General features: G+C 34.5%; 2 protein-coding genes across 2 annotated transcripts; one reads left to right on the top strand and one right to left on the bottom strand.

The window, feature by feature from the left end:
• Positions 1 to 2869: 2869 nt before the first annotated feature.
• LOC106178372 (uncharacterized) lies at positions 2870 to 5023 on the bottom strand. The gene is made up of 3 exons (XM_087015141.1): positions 4985 to 5023; positions 3810 to 4379; positions 2870 to 3016 (listed from the first exon to the last, which is right to left on the bottom strand). The coding sequence occupies exons 2-3, from the start codon at positions 3903 to 3905 to the stop codon at positions 2870 to 2872; spliced, it is 243 nt and encodes an 80-aa protein (XP_086871267.1). The 5' UTR covers positions 3906 to 4379; positions 4985 to 5023.
• A 625-nt stretch (positions 5024 to 5648) lies between these two features.
• LOC106166915 (uncharacterized) lies at positions 5649 to 15955 on the top strand. The gene is made up of 9 exons (XM_087015894.1): positions 5649 to 5807; positions 7134 to 7211; positions 8635 to 8766; positions 8959 to 9127; positions 9421 to 9490; positions 9729 to 9861; positions 10551 to 10633; positions 10971 to 11050; positions 14482 to 15955. Exons 2-9 carry the CDS (start codon positions 7186 to 7188, stop codon positions 15562 to 15564), a joined length of 1776 nt encoding a protein of 591 aa, XP_086872020.1. The 5' UTR covers positions 5649 to 5807; positions 7134 to 7185; the 3' UTR covers positions 15565 to 15955.
• The last annotated feature ends 3608 nt before the right edge of the window (positions 15956 to 19563 follow it).

A 19563-nucleotide genomic window follows, 5' to 3' on the forward strand; every position in this document is an offset into this window, starting at 1 on the left:
ATTGTTCAATCATTCATTAAATACACTTCATCAAAATTTCATTTTTCACAAATCATGGAAATGGAGTTTGATCAAATTTGAGCAGATCTTGACAATAAACTGTTACAGTAAAAATCTTTATTTCAGATGCACAGTATGTAGGCTACAGTCTTGAGTCAACATCAGTATCACATGAAGAGTCCACTGTTTATTGTCAAGACTTGCTCAAACTTTGGAACTCCATTCGCATGACTTGTGAAAATGAAATTTTACCCCACATTCATTAATGTTGCTGTATTTTTCACAGAATTCCTTTCCTGGCAAAATTACAAAGGCAAATGAATGGTCAGTGTATTATCTATCAATATTTGTTAAAATATTAACCTCAACTTAAGTGGTTCTTTTATAATCATTCAAAATAATGATGTTGCCTAACTTTTTTTTGTCGCATGTAGTTACATAATTCACCTATCCAGTGCAAACTACTGGTGGATTTACAAAAGTACACAGAGAGCATGCACTAGCTCCCCTAGCTTTGCAGGTACCAGCTTCTTCCCCTTCTCTCTTAAAAAAAAAGACAAAAAGCAAATTTCCATTCCTATAGCCTAAACATTATGGTATTGAAATGAATACAGAAATGATACATAAGCAAGCCATTTTCCATCTCTTTGCCCTATATGCTATGGTAAAAACTACTGTTAAGGAGTTGCACATGAAGCATGGCAAAAAAAGTAGCTCTCTCTCCCAGCAAAATTCTTGATTTGCCAGAGCAAATATATATTTATCAAAATTGACCCTATGTAACTGAAATACCCAAATAAATCAAATCTCCAACCAGGAAGAGTGATACAGGAATCAAAGAGGTGATTGTTAAAGGTCTTCCTCACTGAATGACCATTAAAAGTGCCATCTAAGTAGGCTTTTGCAAATGACTTATTCATTTGACATTTCCTCCCTCACTAAGGACAGGTAAAAATGTTTTCTGATCGCTCAGATATTTTTGGAAAGGCTCTTTCAGTCCGTTTCATACTCAGTTTAACTGATAAATGGCTCTTGAAGACTATCAAGAAAGATTTTTATTCAATCTAATCTGTTTAGTTTCAGGTTGACATTTGAGACCTAAATTGGAAATTCTTTTAGATCTTTGTCCTAAATCACTTTCATGTCTGCATTACCCTCATTATCATGTCACGTCATGAAATGTGAAGAAAAATATTATCACTATCCCATTTGATTTCTATTACCCTTGAGACCTCAAAGTTTTTAAGTACTCTAAAAAAGTCCCTATGGCCAGTATATTTTTATTGGATGGTGGAACACATTCTAGTACACATTTTCATTTTTGGTAGAAATTCCAACTTTGAACAAGTAGAGCTTGAAACAAGATATAATTACCCATCAAAACATAACCCTTCTTTTATCACATTTACATAGTTCCAAGTTAAAACAGTTCTCTGGAACTTTGGCATCCTTTTTCACCATGTTTTGATTCTTTAAAAGAAATCTTTTGATTACCAATGCCACAAACTCAGGGTCCCAACTTAAATGAAGACAACTTTTCAATCAGGAGCAGTTTACAGAAGATCCTTTCATATCCACTAAAACATTTTTGTACAGGTAGCAATAGATTTGCAAAAACATTTTTATAGTTTTTGTTTAGATCTCCTGAAATGATGAGAAAGCATGGAGTAACAGTTAGTTTATCTGCACATCTATAGCCACTTCCTTGTTACATTTATTGACACGACTTACTGTATGGCTCACCAGCATTTTTTTTCTAAAATTGTGCTTCCTGATTCATTTGCAAACATTTCACAGATAGAACAAGTTACATTTTGTACTTGGTGCTTGAGTTAATACAATATACATCCACTGACATAGACAAAATTCAAGTCTAAAAGTGAACAAGAATTTTATTTAAAAACACTTTTTAACGTATCAATACAAGTGAAATGATTTAAAATGTGACTTTAGTCCATGCAAAACTCATCAGTCAACATGTAATCAAACCTGTCAGAGTCAAATTTACTCTTTGAAACATCTTTTCTTGAATTAATTTCAAAGAAACACCCAAGTTTATTAATTCAAACTCAATCCAGTAACACTAAAAAAAAACAATTCTTAAAGAAACTTATGTATATTACACTAACACATAAAAGGACAATTCTGACTGATCTATTAATATATGTCAGCAATTCATACAAACCCTTCATCAAAACCTGTCTCTTGCAATATTTCATAAACAAATAATCAAATCAAGATCACTTCTAACTGAAAATGACCACTATCTGGTTTGTGGTCATTTAACTGATGGTAACCAAAGGTAACTGATGCACCTGAGATAATAAATGACAGCCTTTACAGTTAGTTACCCATAGCTACCTTAAAGGGATAATAACTCTTCGTATGAGATCTATATTTCACAATAAAAACCTTGTGAATAACTCATAGAAATATAATATATTCTGTTTTACCACAAAAACGGCAGTTATAGCTATTTTTTCTGATATCTGAACTTGTCTTCAGACCATGTGACCTCCATTGATGGCTATACTCTGTTAAAATCTCTTAAGAGATTTTAACCAAAAAACAAACTTTTTAGAAAAAAAACAGGGACTAACTTTGAATGTAAAAATGGATTCATTAACCATTGGTTAGTATGGGAAAATTGTTGTTTACTCCGGGAAAATTCATTTTTTGGCCGAAATGAAGAGTTATTATCACTTTAAATAGTCATTTTCTGAAATGCCACAACAGTGGTTGAAGCTTTCAAATAGTTTTATTCACCATTGGGTTCATGCATCACTGTCTTAATAAAAAGACAAACAGAAAAGTATGTAAATTTGGTCTTTTTTTCTTACTATTTAACCAAAACATCTTTAAATATAAATCAGCAACTGTCATTCAACACTGCTGTCTTGTTACTGTCTGTTCTTTCACCATCTGTGGATACCAGTTCTTTTTCCTTTTTCTCTTTCATTTTTTCATGTTTGGCAAGCAGTTCCTTCTTTGCTGCTTCAACATGCTCCTCAAAATTCTGAAAATAAAAGTTGTTACATAAAACAAAGAGCACAAGACATAAATAAACATGACACATTAATATTTTGCATTAACTAAAATAAGCACCTCCTATTCACTTTTTTTAACTACTTCAGTTTTCCAAATTGTTTTCTTTTTGATTACTTGTTACCATTAAAAATTTCTAAATCACTTCTTCTTTAGATACACTTCAGAGTGCACCTCCCCCAGCAACAGTTTCTTAGACTCCATTTCCAGAGATTAGATCAATCTAATTTAGATCAACCTAACTCCCTGGGGGGTTCACGCTAAATAGCTGTCAGCCAAGCGGACACGAAAGTTAATTACCCCCTTACAGCTTGTAGTAGACGGGACGGACATTTAAGCCGGATTATCTGACAGTAATCTAGTGAGACTCCCGCGGGGATAGATCGATCTAAAAGCTCTGGGAATACAGCCTTAGACAGCGTTCAGGTAAACCCATCATACAAGCTGGTTTGAGCCAACTCTGCAAGGGACTCTCCCTAAAGTGCAATCAGTGTAATCAGCTTAATTGTCTGACACGCCTCCTCAAGTGAAAGAGTTTCCTAAAGCCTTTAACTGAGCACGCACAATAGTTAATTACCCCCTTGCTGGTCGAAGAGACTTGACAAACAATTTACTGATTACATTGCACTAAGATAAAATTCCTGCTGAGTTGGATTGAAGCAACTTGTACAACGGTAAGTTAAGGGACACTTTCACACCTAACACATTGTCATGGAATTGAAGGGTATATACTGTTTATATGTTATATACTCTTTTCTGCCTACCTCCAGTGGTTTGTAATAACTGTGTACTATTTGAGCCCCAGCAAACATAGACAATAGCCCAGCACTGAGCAGCTTGAAATACTGGCTTGTGCTCATCTTGGCTCGTCTTGTTCCACTCCAGGGAAATCAAAATAACTGTGGTGTCCTCACTAACTATAATGATGCAAGACTGCGGACTGTTTTCCCCCTGTCAAAAGCAGATCTTTCTGCACAAGTACAATGCAAGTCGTTTCTTCACTCTTTTTTTTTGTCAAAAGCAGGTACTCAGCAGCAGATCTTTCTTATATACTAAATCTTTTCCTTATCACAATTGTTTGTATGATGTTTTTTCCAGATTCTATGGGTTCTTCTTTCCCTTTACAGTTTGCTTTTCTTATCAACAGTTATTTCACGTGATTTTCACTGCCCTCCAAAGAAAACCTGTATTGAGAAAAATTATCTCCTTGCACTATTTTATAAGATATCAAGTCTTTGATTACTCGTCCAAAAGATACATAACATTAATTTTCTCATTGATAAGCAGACGTCTTGCTGCTGCTTTTTTGGCCATTCTTTTTGTCCATATTGAATCTGAAATAGAAAAGATAAGAACAGAATAGAAAGGTTGAGTAAAAGGTATACTTGGAAATATGGGTATTTTTACAGCCTTCCTTTCCCTACATTCAAAAGTCTTTGACTTTAAAAGGGATAACAACTGTTCATTTTGGCCAAAAAATGAAATTTCCTGGGGTAAACAGCAATTTTCCCATACTTACCAATGGTTAATAAATCCATTTCTGCATTCAAAGTTAGTCCCTGGTTTTTTTTTTTTTCTAAAAAGGTTGTTTTTTTTGTAATTATCTCTTAAGAGATTATTACAGAGTATAGCCACCTATGGAGGTCACTTAGTCAGATGGCAAGCACATATTTCAGATTTATTGCTATAACTGTCATCTTGGTGGTAACATAGGATATATTATATTTCTATAAGTTGCTTACAATGTATTTATTTTGAAATATAGATCTCATACGAAGTGCTGTTATCCCTTTAATGTTTGTCTTAATTTATTCAAGAAGTGAATTTGATCAGATGTTCAATTTATCAATTTTGTAATTTACTTATAACTTTTTGAAGTTTTTTTTTTAATGAGAAAATTTCAAACACTTTGACCAAAAAGATTACAGCCAATTTTCACCTCTTATGTGGCCTCAGCTGTCACAGGTTTTTGAATGCACTTCAAGTTTCTCCTAAAAATAAATAAATAAATAAATCAGTTTTAGGTGCATGTTACACTTACAAAAGTTAACTTCACCAACTTTCAGTTTTATCATAGTGAATTCAAGCATAGCCCCCACGAGGAAACAAAGAGGGAGAACACTGTACGCTCCAAATCTCCTTCTGCCAGGGAGGGAACGGAAAAAACTGCGTAGCAAGCGCGATCTTAACATTTCTCACTGAAATTTAAGAATTCAACGTGAAAAGGCAGTGCTAACCATAAATGAAACATAACGTAATCATTGCATTGCAGACTTTATAGCATTGCATAATGCCTCGTCTCGAAGTTTTACAGGTATGTTACTATACATAATTACACACCAAAACGAGGCTTTGTTCAGGAGTGCGCCAGGTCTTTGCATAAGTGCATTTTACTGTTCTTTAACGTGCATGTTAACAATACCACATCACTTACACATAACGAAATGAACAAAATTGTTGTGAGTATTCGATGCATTAACAAATTGTTTTAATATCATACAAATAAACTGAAAATTACATTTTAAGGGGAGGAAACGGGTCCACAAGCTTACCCATAAGGCGCAGACATCTTTAAAACCCCCCTGTCCAATCGCACGAACGATAAGTTGCGAGTGTTGGCACCGACCAATCACAGAGTACCTTTTGTGTATGTTAGGCGAAAAAGGCTGCAAGCTGTGGTTTGCAAGGAATTACAAAGGGCCTGCACAAATATTCGAAATTCGGGGACGTTGAGTTATTCAGTGATGCAGTACTAAGAGCAGGTAATAGTTTATAATCTAGAGAAAAAACTGATCACAATGAAGTGTATCGAGAGTCTTCTGATCACGTGTAAGCATGAGCTTGATTTGCGAGGCCCACTGTTCCCGTAGGCAAGTGAACTTCACTCACCATTGCTACTTACTAATGCAATACCACTATGAATGACGGTCATTTTCAACGAGTCCAAAAATGATCAGAAAGTTAAACACAGTTAATTATATTGGTCATGAAAATGCCAGTTGGTCATTTGAAAAATAATCCAATAATTTTTTTCTCAAAGACAGATTTGTTCAAATATAGGTTATAAACTCGAAGACATAACAATTATTTAGAATGTAATAAGGTGTTTTTCTTTTAATTTGTGTACTTGTAATAGAATAAGGAAAATTACTGAAGCAGTAACTAAATTTTGTGAAAGTCTCTGATGTTAAATATGACGTTGAAAAAAAAAATGCAAAATGAAATGTGTACTGTTAAATGAAAAATACATCATAATTATAACTTCTGTGTATTATAACTATATATAAAGAAAATTGCACTGTTTTACTCGGAGTGATTATTGGCAAATGGTATTGGTGAACACTTTCTAGAAGAGATTGTTGATCTATTGTTTTTTTTATTAGACAGTTTTCATGCACACACAATGATCAAAATGCCAGATTTGACACGAGTCTTGCAATAAAATGCCTTTTATGTGTTGAATAAAATATACTGTTAATAAATGTCTTATTTTACTAGGTCCTTTACAGCATTCATTTTTTCCTTTAATTTTTAGCAAAGATTTATATTATGTACAGAATATTAGACAGTCTAACATAGTAATCTGTTGTACTGTCATATGACGTATGTTAATTTTTATGTTAATAGGAACATAACTGATGCAATCTTAGATTTGGGAATGATAAACTCCATGACTTGAGACTATATTTTGTCATATGAAACACGAGGTAGAATTTGGCCTCTAAGCATACTAGTCTTGTTTTTTATTAGTATTATTTGACTTTTGAAATGGTGTTAATTTAAGATTTTTTGATAATTTATAGTGTCTAATAGCCCTACTCACATTGTTATGGTTTTTTATGCTGTTTGTTTTAGTCTAATCACTCTATAAAATTCCTAACAAACAAAGAGCATAAATAAAAATCATGAGTAGTCAAAAAAAGAGGAATGCTTTACATTTTGTGTGTCCATAATAAATGTTAAGTCATTGGTGCTGTCTTTGCTGCTTACCGCCACAACCATTAATTGTTGAACATTTTTTTTAAATGAAATTTTGATCTGTGTCTAAAGGCAAATGTGTTAAGCTTCCTTAAATCTTCTCTTTTCAGGTTATAAAGAAACAGAAGTAAGAGTTCTATTGTAGCAGAATACGAACTGGAAATGGAGCAGGTCTCAAGCCCATATTTGTAAGTATAAAACCTTAAGTTAAAGGGTTAAATTGTATTTAAGTGCCTATTCTTAGAAACACTTACACATCAGTACATCATCACAGTCTTCCTGTCTGCTCTGAGTTTTATTTGTGAAGTCATAATTAAATTTTCTATGTGTTAGTATTATATTTTTAATTATATTATACATACTATTTTATATACCAAACTCTTAACGGTAGTAAAGGCAATTACTAAATCTTTTCAATGAGGGAAAAGGTATTTTTGAGTAATAATTGTAGAACATTCATACCGAGTGGTACAAACAAAATTAAATAGCAGGCTACTTTATAGTTATATTCTATGCAGTAAAAGCACCACAAATGCTACATAGAAATATATATTTTTGTGATAAAACATCATGCATCAGAAAATTTGATAACTTTTGCCCATTGAAAAGACAGAGTAATTACTGTAGTTTGTATCTGCCATCCTGAATTTCTAATGGTACTAGGAATATGCCTGTGTTATCAGCATGCACCTGCCATTTTTGGGAATAACAGAAGTATACAGGTAGAAGAGATAGGATGTTCCACTAGTTACCTCTGAAACTCTGTGCTTTTGCCAATTGAATATTTTCTGTTATTTTGTTCTGAAGGGGTTCAACAGAGAAACCCATCTGTATTGCATAATTAGATCTATTTAGTAATTATGTTTCCAGGGTGCCACCATGCACTGCGTGTCATTTGAGTAATTTTAGGAAAATTAATTTGGTCAATTAGTGCAGTCTTCTAGCAATCAGTGTCTGAATCAGAACACACATGAAGCAAATCAAAATGTTGCTCAGTGGGCAAAATTTTCTGTAATATCTGGGTAATGAAAACCCTTTCCCATCACTGTAAATGCCAGTTATATTCCATCACAAAGTACCTATTTCAAAGGCCGTAACAAGATTTTACAATTTACTCTACATGACCAGAGCCAATTAGTGGCTACTATAAAAGGGGTTTTATTTCTGGTTGCTAGGTAATGAAGGGTAGATAAGGTCTGCTATTGATTACTAATCCATAAACCAGTGCACAAGAAAAGAAAGAAAAAAAAATAAAGAAGAATTTTTTTTTTTTGGCAAGTCACAGTTGCAATGTTTTATGTTATGTACTTAATTACTTATAGAACATGTTTATTTTCTATAGTTGATTTCTAGTTTTGTGTCCTCATGTTAATTTTTGCAGTCAGTAATTTTAAAACTATCCATAACACTTGGGAACTACTAGTATAGTCTATCAGTGTTTTTGCAATGGCTTCCTTTTTGTGATTTCTTTGTGATTGATTTAAGGGAAAAAAGGGAGACATTAAGCTTCTATATTAATTTATATCCACATCTATTCTCTAAATAGTTTGTTGCTTGGTGGCTCTGCTTGCTGACTTTTAGAAGTAAATGAATTTCTTATTTTCCATATAGCCAAAACTTCACTGTCAAACAGGAGCCAATGTGGGACGGAGTTCAGATTCCACCAATACAGTTCCCCCCTGCTGCCCCCGCAAAGAAAAAACCTGGCAGGAAAAGAAAAGTGAAGGAAGAACCTGTAGAAAAGTAAGCATTCTTGGCTTTCAGTTCTTTGAAAATGTTCAATATGAAGAGCAGATTTTTAAAATTAATGATTTTTGCTTTAGTCAGAACTCAAACCAGTAATAGTTTGACAGTAGGTTTAGATATTTTTCATTTTCGTAAACCAAAGTAGGTTGTATAAAACATTGTAAGAAAATGGTGGATTTTTATTTTCAGCGGTGAGTCTGTAACAGTAGATGGTAAAGTGGTCAAGGTGAAACAGGAGAAAATCACAGAACACTTGAAGGTCAGAAAGAAGTATGACAGGTTTAAGGGGATGACAGAAGAGGAAGTTTTACAGAGGACACTGCCTGACCATTTGACCCATGGACTGGACATTGTCATTGTAAGTAGAAGAAAATAATTTCCATTGATTTGATATCTAGTATGAAAAAACATTCAGAAAAATAAAATTTGACACTTTACAGGTAAGGTCTAGAAATTAAGGATTTGGATCTTTGGCATCTTTAGAGTAAAAGATGAAACAGTTTGCTCATTATTTGCAAAAATATTTTTTATGTGTCTGTGTGTGTGTGTGTGTGTGCATTGGGAATGTGGATTGAAATCCAGCATTTTTGCCAATAGAGCTGTCTATTTTTGAGGTCACTTTCTGTTGAGTTCTTTGTTAATATATTTCAGGTTGGTATAAACCCCGGCCTCACTGCAGCTTTTGTGGGACACCACTATGCAGGACCAGGCAACCACTTCTGTAAGTGTGGATTAGGAAAGAGTACTTGTTTTTAAACTTTTTTTCATTTAAAAAACAACCAACCCCAAACATGAGAACAAAATCTCTATGATATGTCCAAAAGTGTAAAGCACTAGTTTTTTTCCTTTATTTCCCAGTTCATTACAAAATTTTACCTAAAAAGTAATGATAAGGCAGACAAGGTTGTTATTTCCCAAATTTATGAACGTGCCTATATATCATGTCTTTTTCTTTACAGGGAAATGCTTATTCCTGTCTGAATTGATCCCAGAACAGCTGAATGCTTATGATGACTATAAACTGAAAGAATTTGGAATTGGATTCACAAATATCGTGGAAAGAACATCTCGAGGAAGTGCAGATCTCACAAAGTAAGTAGTAACCAGGCATGAGAATTCCATGATTTTTTAATTCAGTTTTGTTGGGACCTCACACTGCCGTGGACTCCCAGCTGATTAAATATTTGATCCATGATGAATTTTCAGGGAGTCTTTCCTAAACCAAGGCTTGTGTCTGAGTAGCAAACTCAATGTTCAAACCTTAAAAAAATGAAGTGTTTTTGCATTTTTGATTTTCTAAATTGTAGGAGATTAAAGGGATAATAACTCTTCGTATGAGATCTATATTTCACAATAAAAACAATTGTAAACAACTCATAGAAATATGATATACCACAAATACGGCAGTTATAGCTATTATTCTGATATCTGAGCTTGTCTTTAGACCATGTCACCTCCATTGATGGCTATACTTTGTTATAATCTCTTAAGAGATTATAACACAAAAACAAACTTTTTAGAAAAAAACCAGGGACTAACTTTGAATGTAAAAATGGATTCATTAACCATTGGTAAGTATGGGAAAATTGTTGTTTACTCTAGGAAAATTCATTTTTTGACCAAAACAAAGAGTTATTATCCCTTTAAGAAACAGAAGAAACAGAAAAAAAAATCACTGTGTGGTAATTACTGATTCAGAATTGATTCTCAGAATGATATAGTTATTTATTTCTGGATGATTTACACTGAATAAAGCTCTCTCATGTCCTTTGTAAATTCAGGAAAGAAATCAAGGAAGGTGGAGAAATTCTAAAAGGAAAAATACAGAAATACAAACCAAAGATAGCAGTTTTTAATGGGAAAGGTAAGCATGAACTGTACTAACAAGACATTGCCATTCCCTTTTTTTACTGTTTAATGATTGTGGTTTTGTGTAGAAGCTTTAGAATTGATCAGAAGAGATTCAGGAATGGAAAATCAATCACTTACATTTCTTCTAACCAAACTGTCACATTGAATAGGAGTACTGCTATTTACCAATATATCTATTTTAATACCAGTTGTCAAATTCAAATTTAGCTTCAGAGAAGCAATTTCACTTTTGTGTTACATACTTTTATATTAGTTAAGTAAACCAGGAACACTAATCTTGTAAATATAATTATAATTACTTGAAATATGTTCTGGTTTTGTTTTCCCAGGCATATACGAAGTGTTTGTTGGTCACAAGAACTTCCACATTGGAAAACAACCGGACCATTTTCCTGACTGTCCTGACACGGTGAGTCACAATCTGGAGAGAGTCCTTGTTAATTAATTGTACCACCAGCGTTAGCGCTGGCGGTACACATGGTTTCGGTCTCGTCCGGATCGTTCCGCCGGCTCCGCCGGACGGCTACCGTTACCGCTTCTCCTCCTAGACGGTAAGGCCCCCCATACCCATCTCATGGATTTAGGTCACCTATAATCTCAACTCGTTCCACGTAAAATTTGGGCTTTGTCGGTATTGGGGTCTGGGTGTGGCACTCATTGCAATGCACCCTTGTCCAAAAATGGCAAAATTAAATGCTAATTATCTACCCTACGGAAGGAGTTACGGGAAAAATTTCTACAGACGGCTTTCCAAAAGTCATATGTGTAGATTTCAAATATACCCTCGGATTTGACCTTTGACCTTTACTTCAAGGTCAAATGGGCCAAAATTTTCAAAAAAATGAAATTTTTTACGAAAAAAAAATTTTTTGCCCTGTTATTCAGACACCACACAGACTTAACCAATAATATTATTGGAAAGTGTTACCCTTCAGGTCATCTTTCATCTCCGTGAATTTGGGGTCAATCGGTGCATTTTCACAGGAGTAGCGGCCATAAGATACCGAAACTGAAAACTGTCTCTAATTCGGGAACCGTTAATGCTAGAGACCCATTCTTTTTTGCATATTGTAGAGCATGTAAAGCCCAACACTGGAGGTGGTCTCGGTTTTTTTGTATTCCATACGGTTTTCGAGTTACGCTGTATCAAAAAGTACATATTGGTGGTGAAAGGAAAATGTACGGAAGCCCACTGGTGCCATATGTAGAAAAAAAAATTATCTCGAAATTTCGAGATACTATTTTGAAATTTGAACAAAAAAATTTACCACCAGCGTTAGCGCTGGCGGTACACATGGTTTCGGTCCCGTCCGGTCCGTTCCGCCGGCTCCGCCGCCATGTTACCGTTACCGCTTCTCCTCCTAGACGGTAAGGGCCCCCGTACCCATCTCATGGATTTAGGTCACCTATAATCTCAACTCGTTCCACGTAAAATTTGGGCTTTGTCGGTATTGGGGTCTGGGTGTGGCACTCATTGCAATGCACCCTTGTCTAAAAATGGCAAAATTAAATGCTAATTATCTACCCTACAGAAGGAGTTACGGGAAAAATTTCTATAGACGGCTTTCCAAAAGTCATATGTGTAGATTTCAAATATACCCTCGGATTTGACCTTTGACCTTTACTTCAAGGTCAAATGGGTCAAAATTTTCAAAAAAATGAAATTTTTTACGAAAAAAAATTTTTTTGCCCTGTTATTCAGACGCCACACAGACTTAACCAATAATATTATTGGAAAGTGTTACCCTTCAGGTCATCTTTCATCTCCGTGAATTTGGGGTCAATCGGTGCATTTTCACAGGAGTAGCGGCCATAAGATACCGAAACTGAAAACTGTCTCTAATTCGGGAACCGTTAATGCTAGAGACCCATTCTTTTTTGCATTTTGTAGAGCATGTAAAGCCCAACACTGGAGGTGGTCTCGGGTTTTTTTGTATTCCATACGGTTTTCGAGTTACGCTGTATCAGAAAGTACATATTGGTGGTGAAAGGAAAATGTACGGAAGCCGACTGGTGCCATATGTAGAAAAAAAAATTATCTCGAAATTTCGAGATACTATTTTGAAATTTGAACAAAAAAAATTTTTATCTCGAAATTTCGAGATAGCATTTTGAAATTTGAACAAAAAAAAAATTATCTCGAAATTTCGAGATAGCATTTTGATATTTGAGCAAAAAAATTTATCTCGAAATTTCGAGATAGTATTTTGAAATTTGAACAAAAAAAATGCTATCTCGAAATTTCGAGATAATTTTTTTTTTCAACATATGGCACCAGTCGGCTTCCGTAAAAATGTGCAGTACGGTAATGGATAATAAATTTTGAACTCCGGAAAAATAAAACATAATGCTTGGCAAAGCAGACAACTTGTGGTCAAAAATGACATTATTTTATCAAATTTAAACTTCTGCAACTTCAGAGAACCTCCCATTTCAAGAACTTTGACCAAAATGACCTTTTCTTTATTTTAATTAATTTTTTCTGTAGGAAATTTATGGCACATTATGGTAACTCCAAAATTATAACATTTAGTCCCTTATATCTCCAAAACTGGCAGAGATAGGTCCATAGTTACTATTGAAGTTGAATAGGAAGTCATATACTGGCAATCTTACTGTGACCTTGACATTGACCTTTGACCTACTTTTCACCATGAACTGAACTTTGCAAATTTTGCTTCCCTTTTATCTCCAAAACTGGCAGAGATAGGTCCATAGTTACTATTGAAGTTGAATAGGAAGTCATATACTGGCAATTTTACTGTGACCTTGAAATTGACCTTTGACCTACTTTTCACCTTGAACTGAACTTTGCAAAATTTGCTTCCCTTTTATCTCCAAAACTGGCAGAGATAGGTCCATAGTTACTATTGAACTTGCATAGGAAGTCATATACTGGCAATTTTACTGTGACCTTGAAATTGACCTTTGACCTTCTTTTCACCATGAACTGAACTTTGCAAATTTTGCTTCCCTTTTATCTCCAAAACTGGCAGAGATAGGTCCATAGTTACTATTGAAGTTGAATAGGAAGTCATATACTGGCAATCTAAATGTGACCTTGAAATTGACCTTTGACCTACTTTTCACCATGAACTGAACTTTGCAAATTTTGCTTCCCTTTTATCTCCAAAACTGGCAGAGATAGGTCCATAGTTACTATTGAAGTTGAATAGGAAGTCATATACTGGCAATCTTACTGTGACCTTGAAATTGACCTTTGACCTACTTTTCACCATGAACTGAACTTTGCAAATTTTGCTTCCCTTTTATCTTCAAAACTGGCAGAGATAGGTCCATAGTTACTATTGAAGTTGGATAGGAAGTCATATACTGGCAATTTACTGTGACCTTGAAATTGACCTTTGACCTACCTTACAATGAACTTAACTTTGATTGCACCATTTTTAGTTATATATATTTTTTGCATATTTTGAAAATTCTTGTTGATTGCATTTTTACAGCTTGTCAAGCACAAGACTGGTGGCTGCACCCCTTATTTTGTGTATGTGGGGGTCTATACGAATGCGCTTGCTCCAGCTGGTGGTACAATATTCGGAGGCGGTATCGCCTCTCTGATCCTCTAGTTGGTTTTACTTTCAAATAAACCCTCCAGTTTGATCTCTTTTGACAAATGATTATATAAATTCCAATATTATAAACAAATTTTAAAATTTTGAAATGTAATTGATTTTTGGACCAAAAGTGGCTTGTGCATTCATGTCTGTCAGTCATAATACCATCTTGTGATCCTCTTGTGAACATCATTCCTCAAAGACCAGGCAATTGAAATGGAAAAATAAATGGGACCTTTTCTAACTTTTGCATGTATTGTTCCAGGCAATCTTTGTGATGCCTTCCTCCAGTGCACGGTTTACCCAGCTTCCAAGGGCCGTTGACAAAGTGCCATTTTACCAAGCATTGAAGAAATACAGAGACTACCTCAGAGGTGACATAAGCCATATAGAGGAATCAGAGATCTGTTTTCCTAACCTTGACCTCAAGGTGAAGGTCAAGAAGGAACCTGACACAGATCCAAATGGTCAGAGTCTCCCCAAGGCTCCAGCTGAACCCAAACAGAAGAAGCCTAGAGCGAGAAAAAAGATAAAAAAAGAGCCTAAAGAAGTTGGAGGTGACTCAAATATGATGCCTAACTGTATGAATTTCCAGCAGTTTCAGGTTCCTAATGGCCAGGGCAGTGCAATGGCTGTACAGCATGGTGCGTCTTCATCTCTACCCGATTTCAGCAGGGCAGTTCTTCAGGTTAAGTCTGAGCCATATGACCCCTTCTTGGCGTCTTTCAACCAGTCTGTTCAAAATTGCCCAACTACACAACAAAGCTTTCAGGCCCATTTCGGCTCCCAACAACAGCAACATTTGCAGCAATTTCATCATTCTCAGCAACAGCATTTGCAACATTTTCCACAGCAACAACAGCACAATAGTCAACAGCCCCAGGGTCAACCCCAGGGTTTACTGCCCCAGGGGCCAGACCCATCCCAGAGATTACAACATTTCAATGATTCTCACCAAAATTCTCAGGAGCAGCAGGGTTCTCCCCAAAACTGGTCATCATTCTCTCAAAACGGCAATAATAGTCAGCCTGCTTGCTCCCAGAATGGCAGTGGAACTCATAGTGAAACTCCTTCCCCTTTCTTTCCATGGCAATATCATCAGAATCCAATGCACCCGTCTGTATCACTACCTTCTTCAACTACTGCTGCCTGCTTCTTTGCTAATTCTCAGGGAAATGTCTCCATGGCAGCAGACAGGAATTATGGTATGGTCTCCATGTCAGGTGAATCAAATCACATGCCCCACAGTCGGGCTAACTCACAGAACGGTAATATGTTCTCAGGTGTGAGAGTGAAACAAGAGCCTGGAGAGGGGTTTCCAGGTTCACAACAATGTAACTTTTCCTGATTACAAGCCACTGCTGACACATTCTTACCTGACACATTTGATCTCAAATGAATAAGGGACACTCATTTTCTCATCTATGGTATCTACTAATTTGAACACCGTATTCATTAAGTCATGTGTTTTAGTTTGCTCTTAAGAAATCTGTAGTCATGAATTGGAAACATTTGTGGAAATGGAAAAATGGAAAATTTTTAAGTAATGTAAAATCATATATTTTCTCTTCTGAACAAAAGTTGGATAATTAAGATTAAGATGTGTCCTGTCTCAGTCATTTATATTATAGATAGTTGTGTTCATTAAAGTTTAAAACTAGGTTTGCTGATAACAGATAACAAATGTTGTGCAAAGTATCCACCATTTTTCCATGGGTTCCAAGTATACCCAACTTAAAACACAGAGCAGAAAAAATGTATCTCTTTTCACAAGCAACAATTCTTATATAATTGAAGCTGTAAGGCCCTAAATCAACAAAAATTTAAAATTATGCAGGTGGTGTGGAGTAGTCCAAGTTCACATCCAATATGCTAGTATTTATTTGATATTTATTACACTACATCCCACTTATGATTTGTGTTGTTCTGTTTTGGGTCATTGTTGTTAGTGTCTGCATTTGTTTTGTTTTTCACTTTTCTTATAGCTGTAACAATGCCTAATAATTGTGTTGCAATTTATATTACTTTTACCAGTTGTGTTTTAGTAAATTAGTAAGAGTTGCACCCTTATCCATAAGTTGTACTGTTTTTCATATATAATCCTAGGAAGCAAACTTTTTACATTAAAAGTCGTTTAAGATGTGATTTTTAAGAATAATACATTTATTTGTTTTTATTTGTTTTTACAATTTTCTACTCACATTCATAGTGGGATTATAGGATTATTTGATGTTGGAGGTATTTGGTTTTAGAATACCTGGCTGTGCAATTGTACAATGTTTTCATTATTACAATTAAATCATACCTTGTATTTTAAGTGAAACCTCTGTTTTTATGTATATATTGATTATTTCAGTCTGTAAAAAAGATTAGTGCTTTTTATGTACAGACACAGATGTGTCTGTACATATTGCCATCACCTGCGTCTGTCGTCGCCGATGCCGATGCCGATGCCGATGCCGATGGCGATGCCGATGCCGATGCCGTCGCCGTGCACTTTCCTTGTAAACACGATAAGTGGAAGGCAGTTTTACTTTTTGGCTTTATATTTACAGAGCTGATGAATATTCATAAAACGCAGGTCAAGTTCGAAAATCAGCATGATCGGGCCATTATTGTAGAAGTTATGCTATTTTTTCACTTTTCAGCATATTTTTCACATTTCCTCAGATTCAATTCTTAGGCATGTTAACAGTCTCATTATGAAACTAATAAGATACGTGAAAGTTTTTGTTTGACATTTCCTGCATCTTTACAACATTGTTAGTTGATTTTGTAAAAATGATGGTAAACTTGTTATCGTGTATTGTGTAATAAAGTGTCAAAAATGGAAATAAACTCATATCATTGCAGTTTGTCAGATTCAATCATTCACTATGTTCAGAATCTCAGAATGGAAGAAATTGGACATTTAACACTGCTTTATTGATATTTTTCCCATCTCATCAATTTTCTTAGTTGATCATATAAAAATTGCAGTAAACTGTTAATTTTGTTTTATGTTAAAAATTGTTAAAAATGGAAAAAAAAAAAAACATTTCAGAACAGTGCTGTCTTGTTTACATTTTGGCATTTTCAAGTTGTGACTTAGAGGTTCCATGGGCCTGAAGACCTTTGCTAGTCACATTTTCTGAATATCCATGATACTAATATTTTATTATTAAAAATTGATGGTCATTATGCTGTTAAACATTATGTAATATTGCATCAAAATTTGAAAAAAACCTATTTTGGGCACTGCTCCCATGATGACCATTTAAGAAAAACCATGTCACTTACTGTTCTCAAACAGTACAGTAAATATATATATAGATGTGTCTGTACATATTGCCATCACCTGCATCTGTCGTCGCCATCATCGCCGTCGCCGGTGCCGTGCACTTTCATTGTATACACGATAAGTGGAAGGCAGTTTTACTTTTGGGCTTTATATTTACAGAGCTGATGAATATTCATAAAACGCAGGTCAAGTTCGAAAATCAGCATGATCGGGCCATTATTGTAGAAGTTATGCTTTTTTTTCACTTTTCAGCATATATGCAACACTGTAAACACATTCCAAGGAAAACCGATACGCCTGTTGTCATGAAACTCACAGGAGTAATCTATCTTACTAAAACGCAGGTCAAGTTCGAAAATCGGCATGATCGGGCCACTATTTTAGTAGTTATGCTGTTTTTTTCATTTTTCAGCATATATGCAACACTGTAAACACAATATAAGAAAAACAGATAGGCCAATTGTCATTAAACTCACAGGAGTGGTCAATCTTACTAAAACGCAAGTTGAGTTCGAAAATCAGCATAATTGGGCCATTATTTTAGAAGTTATGCTGTTTTTTCACATTTCCTCAGATTAAATTCTTATGCATGTTAACAGTCTTATTGTTTTACTAATAAGATACATAAAAGTGTTTGTTTGACATTTCCTGCATCTTTACAACATTGTAAGTTGATTATGTAAAAATGATGGTAAACTTGTTATCGTGTATTGTGTAATAAAGTGTCAAAAATGGAAATAAACTCATATCATTGCAGTTTGTCAGATTCAATCATTAACTATGTTCAGAACCTCAGAATGGAGGAAATTGGACATTTAACACTATTCTATTGATATTTTTCCCATCTCATCAATTTTCTTAGTTGATCATATAAAAATTGCAGTAAACTGTTTATTTTGTTTTATGTTAAAAAAGTGTTAAAAATGGAAATAAACCCATGTCAGAACAGTGCTGTCTTGTTTCACATTTCCTCAGATTCAATTCTTAGGCATGTTAACAGTCTCATTATTTAACTAATAAGACATGTAAAAGTGTTTGGTTGACATTTCCTGCATCTTTACAACATTATTAGTTGATTATGTAAAAATGATGGTAAACTTGTTATCGTGTATTGTGTAATAAAGTGTCAAAAATGGAAATAAACTCATATCATTGCAGTTTGTGAGATTCAATCATTCACTATGTTCAGAATCTCAGAATGGAGGAAATTGGACATTTAACACTATTCTATTGATATTTTTCCCATCTCATCAATTTTCTTAGTTGATCATATAAAAATTGCAGTAAACTGTTTATTTTGTTTTATGTTAAAAAATTGTTAAAAATGAAAAAAAAAAAAAAAAACATTTCAGAACAGTGCCGTCTTTGTTTACATTTTGGCATTTTCAAGTTGTGACTTTGAAGTTCCATGGGCCTGAAGACCTTTGCTAGTCACATTTTCTGAATATCCATGATACTAATATTTTATTATTAAAATTGATGGTCATTATGCTGTTAAACATTATGTAATATTGCATCAAAATTAAAAAAAAAAAACTATTTTGGGCACTGCTCCCATGATGACCATTTAAGAAAAAGCATGTCACTTACTGTTCTCAAACTTACAGGAAAGAAACATGGGACTTAAATACAGCTTCAGTAGGCAATGCAGTCTGTTTGGTAATTCTTACTGCCAGTTAAACGGTTTCACATATTGGCATTTTCAAAGTGTGACTTTGAAGTTCCACGGGCTTGTTTATTATTGCATCAAAATTGGCAAAATGACCTCTTTTGCATCCTTTTTTCTGTTATTTTGTCTGTACATTTGACAGCTTTGCTGCCTTGTTTTTTTTTTTACTCCAGGCCTCACTACAAGGAGGATTATTGATATTATTGATAATTTATCACCATTGCTGCTATTCAGACATCAATTATTGAAGATCTAAGTAAATGAAATGTAGTTATTGATTTATAAGACCATGCTAAAGCAACTGTTTTAGACAGGAAATTCTATAGTTCATATTGTCACATTCAGTGGCTTTGGTGTGGAATGTTGTTCATGTAACTGATTGTCAGTATGTAATAATG

Source organism: Lingula anatina, chromosome 6 (assembly GCF_051362555.1).
Source record: "Lingula anatina isolate TDL-2025a chromosome 6, LinAna3.0, whole genome shotgun sequence".
In the NCBI taxonomy this organism is placed as follows: Eukaryota; Metazoa; Brachiopoda; class Lingulata; order Lingulida; family Lingulidae; genus Lingula; species Lingula anatina.

Excerpts from the sequence above, each read along its gene's own strand:
- LOC106178372 (XM_087015141.1), bottom strand. The coding sequence starts at position 3,905 with ATGAGCACAAGCCAGTATTTCAAGCTGCTCAGTGCTGGGCTATTGTCT. Across the intron at positions 3,017-3,809 it reads GTTATTACAAACCACTGGAG|AATTTTGAGGAGCATGTTGA; the intron begins GTAGGCAGAAAA and ends TTTTATTTTCAG.
- LOC106166915 (XM_087015894.1), top strand. The coding sequence starts at position 7,186 with ATGGAGCAGGTCTCAAGCCCATATTT. Across the intron at positions 9,128-9,420 it reads ATGGACTGGACATTGTCATT|GTTGGTATAAACCCCGGCCT; the intron begins GTAAGTAGAAGA and ends AATATATTTCAG. Across the intron at positions 9,862-10,550 it reads GGAAGTGCAGATCTCACAAA|GAAAGAAATCAAGGAAGGTG; the intron begins GTAAGTAGTAAC and ends TTGTAAATTCAG.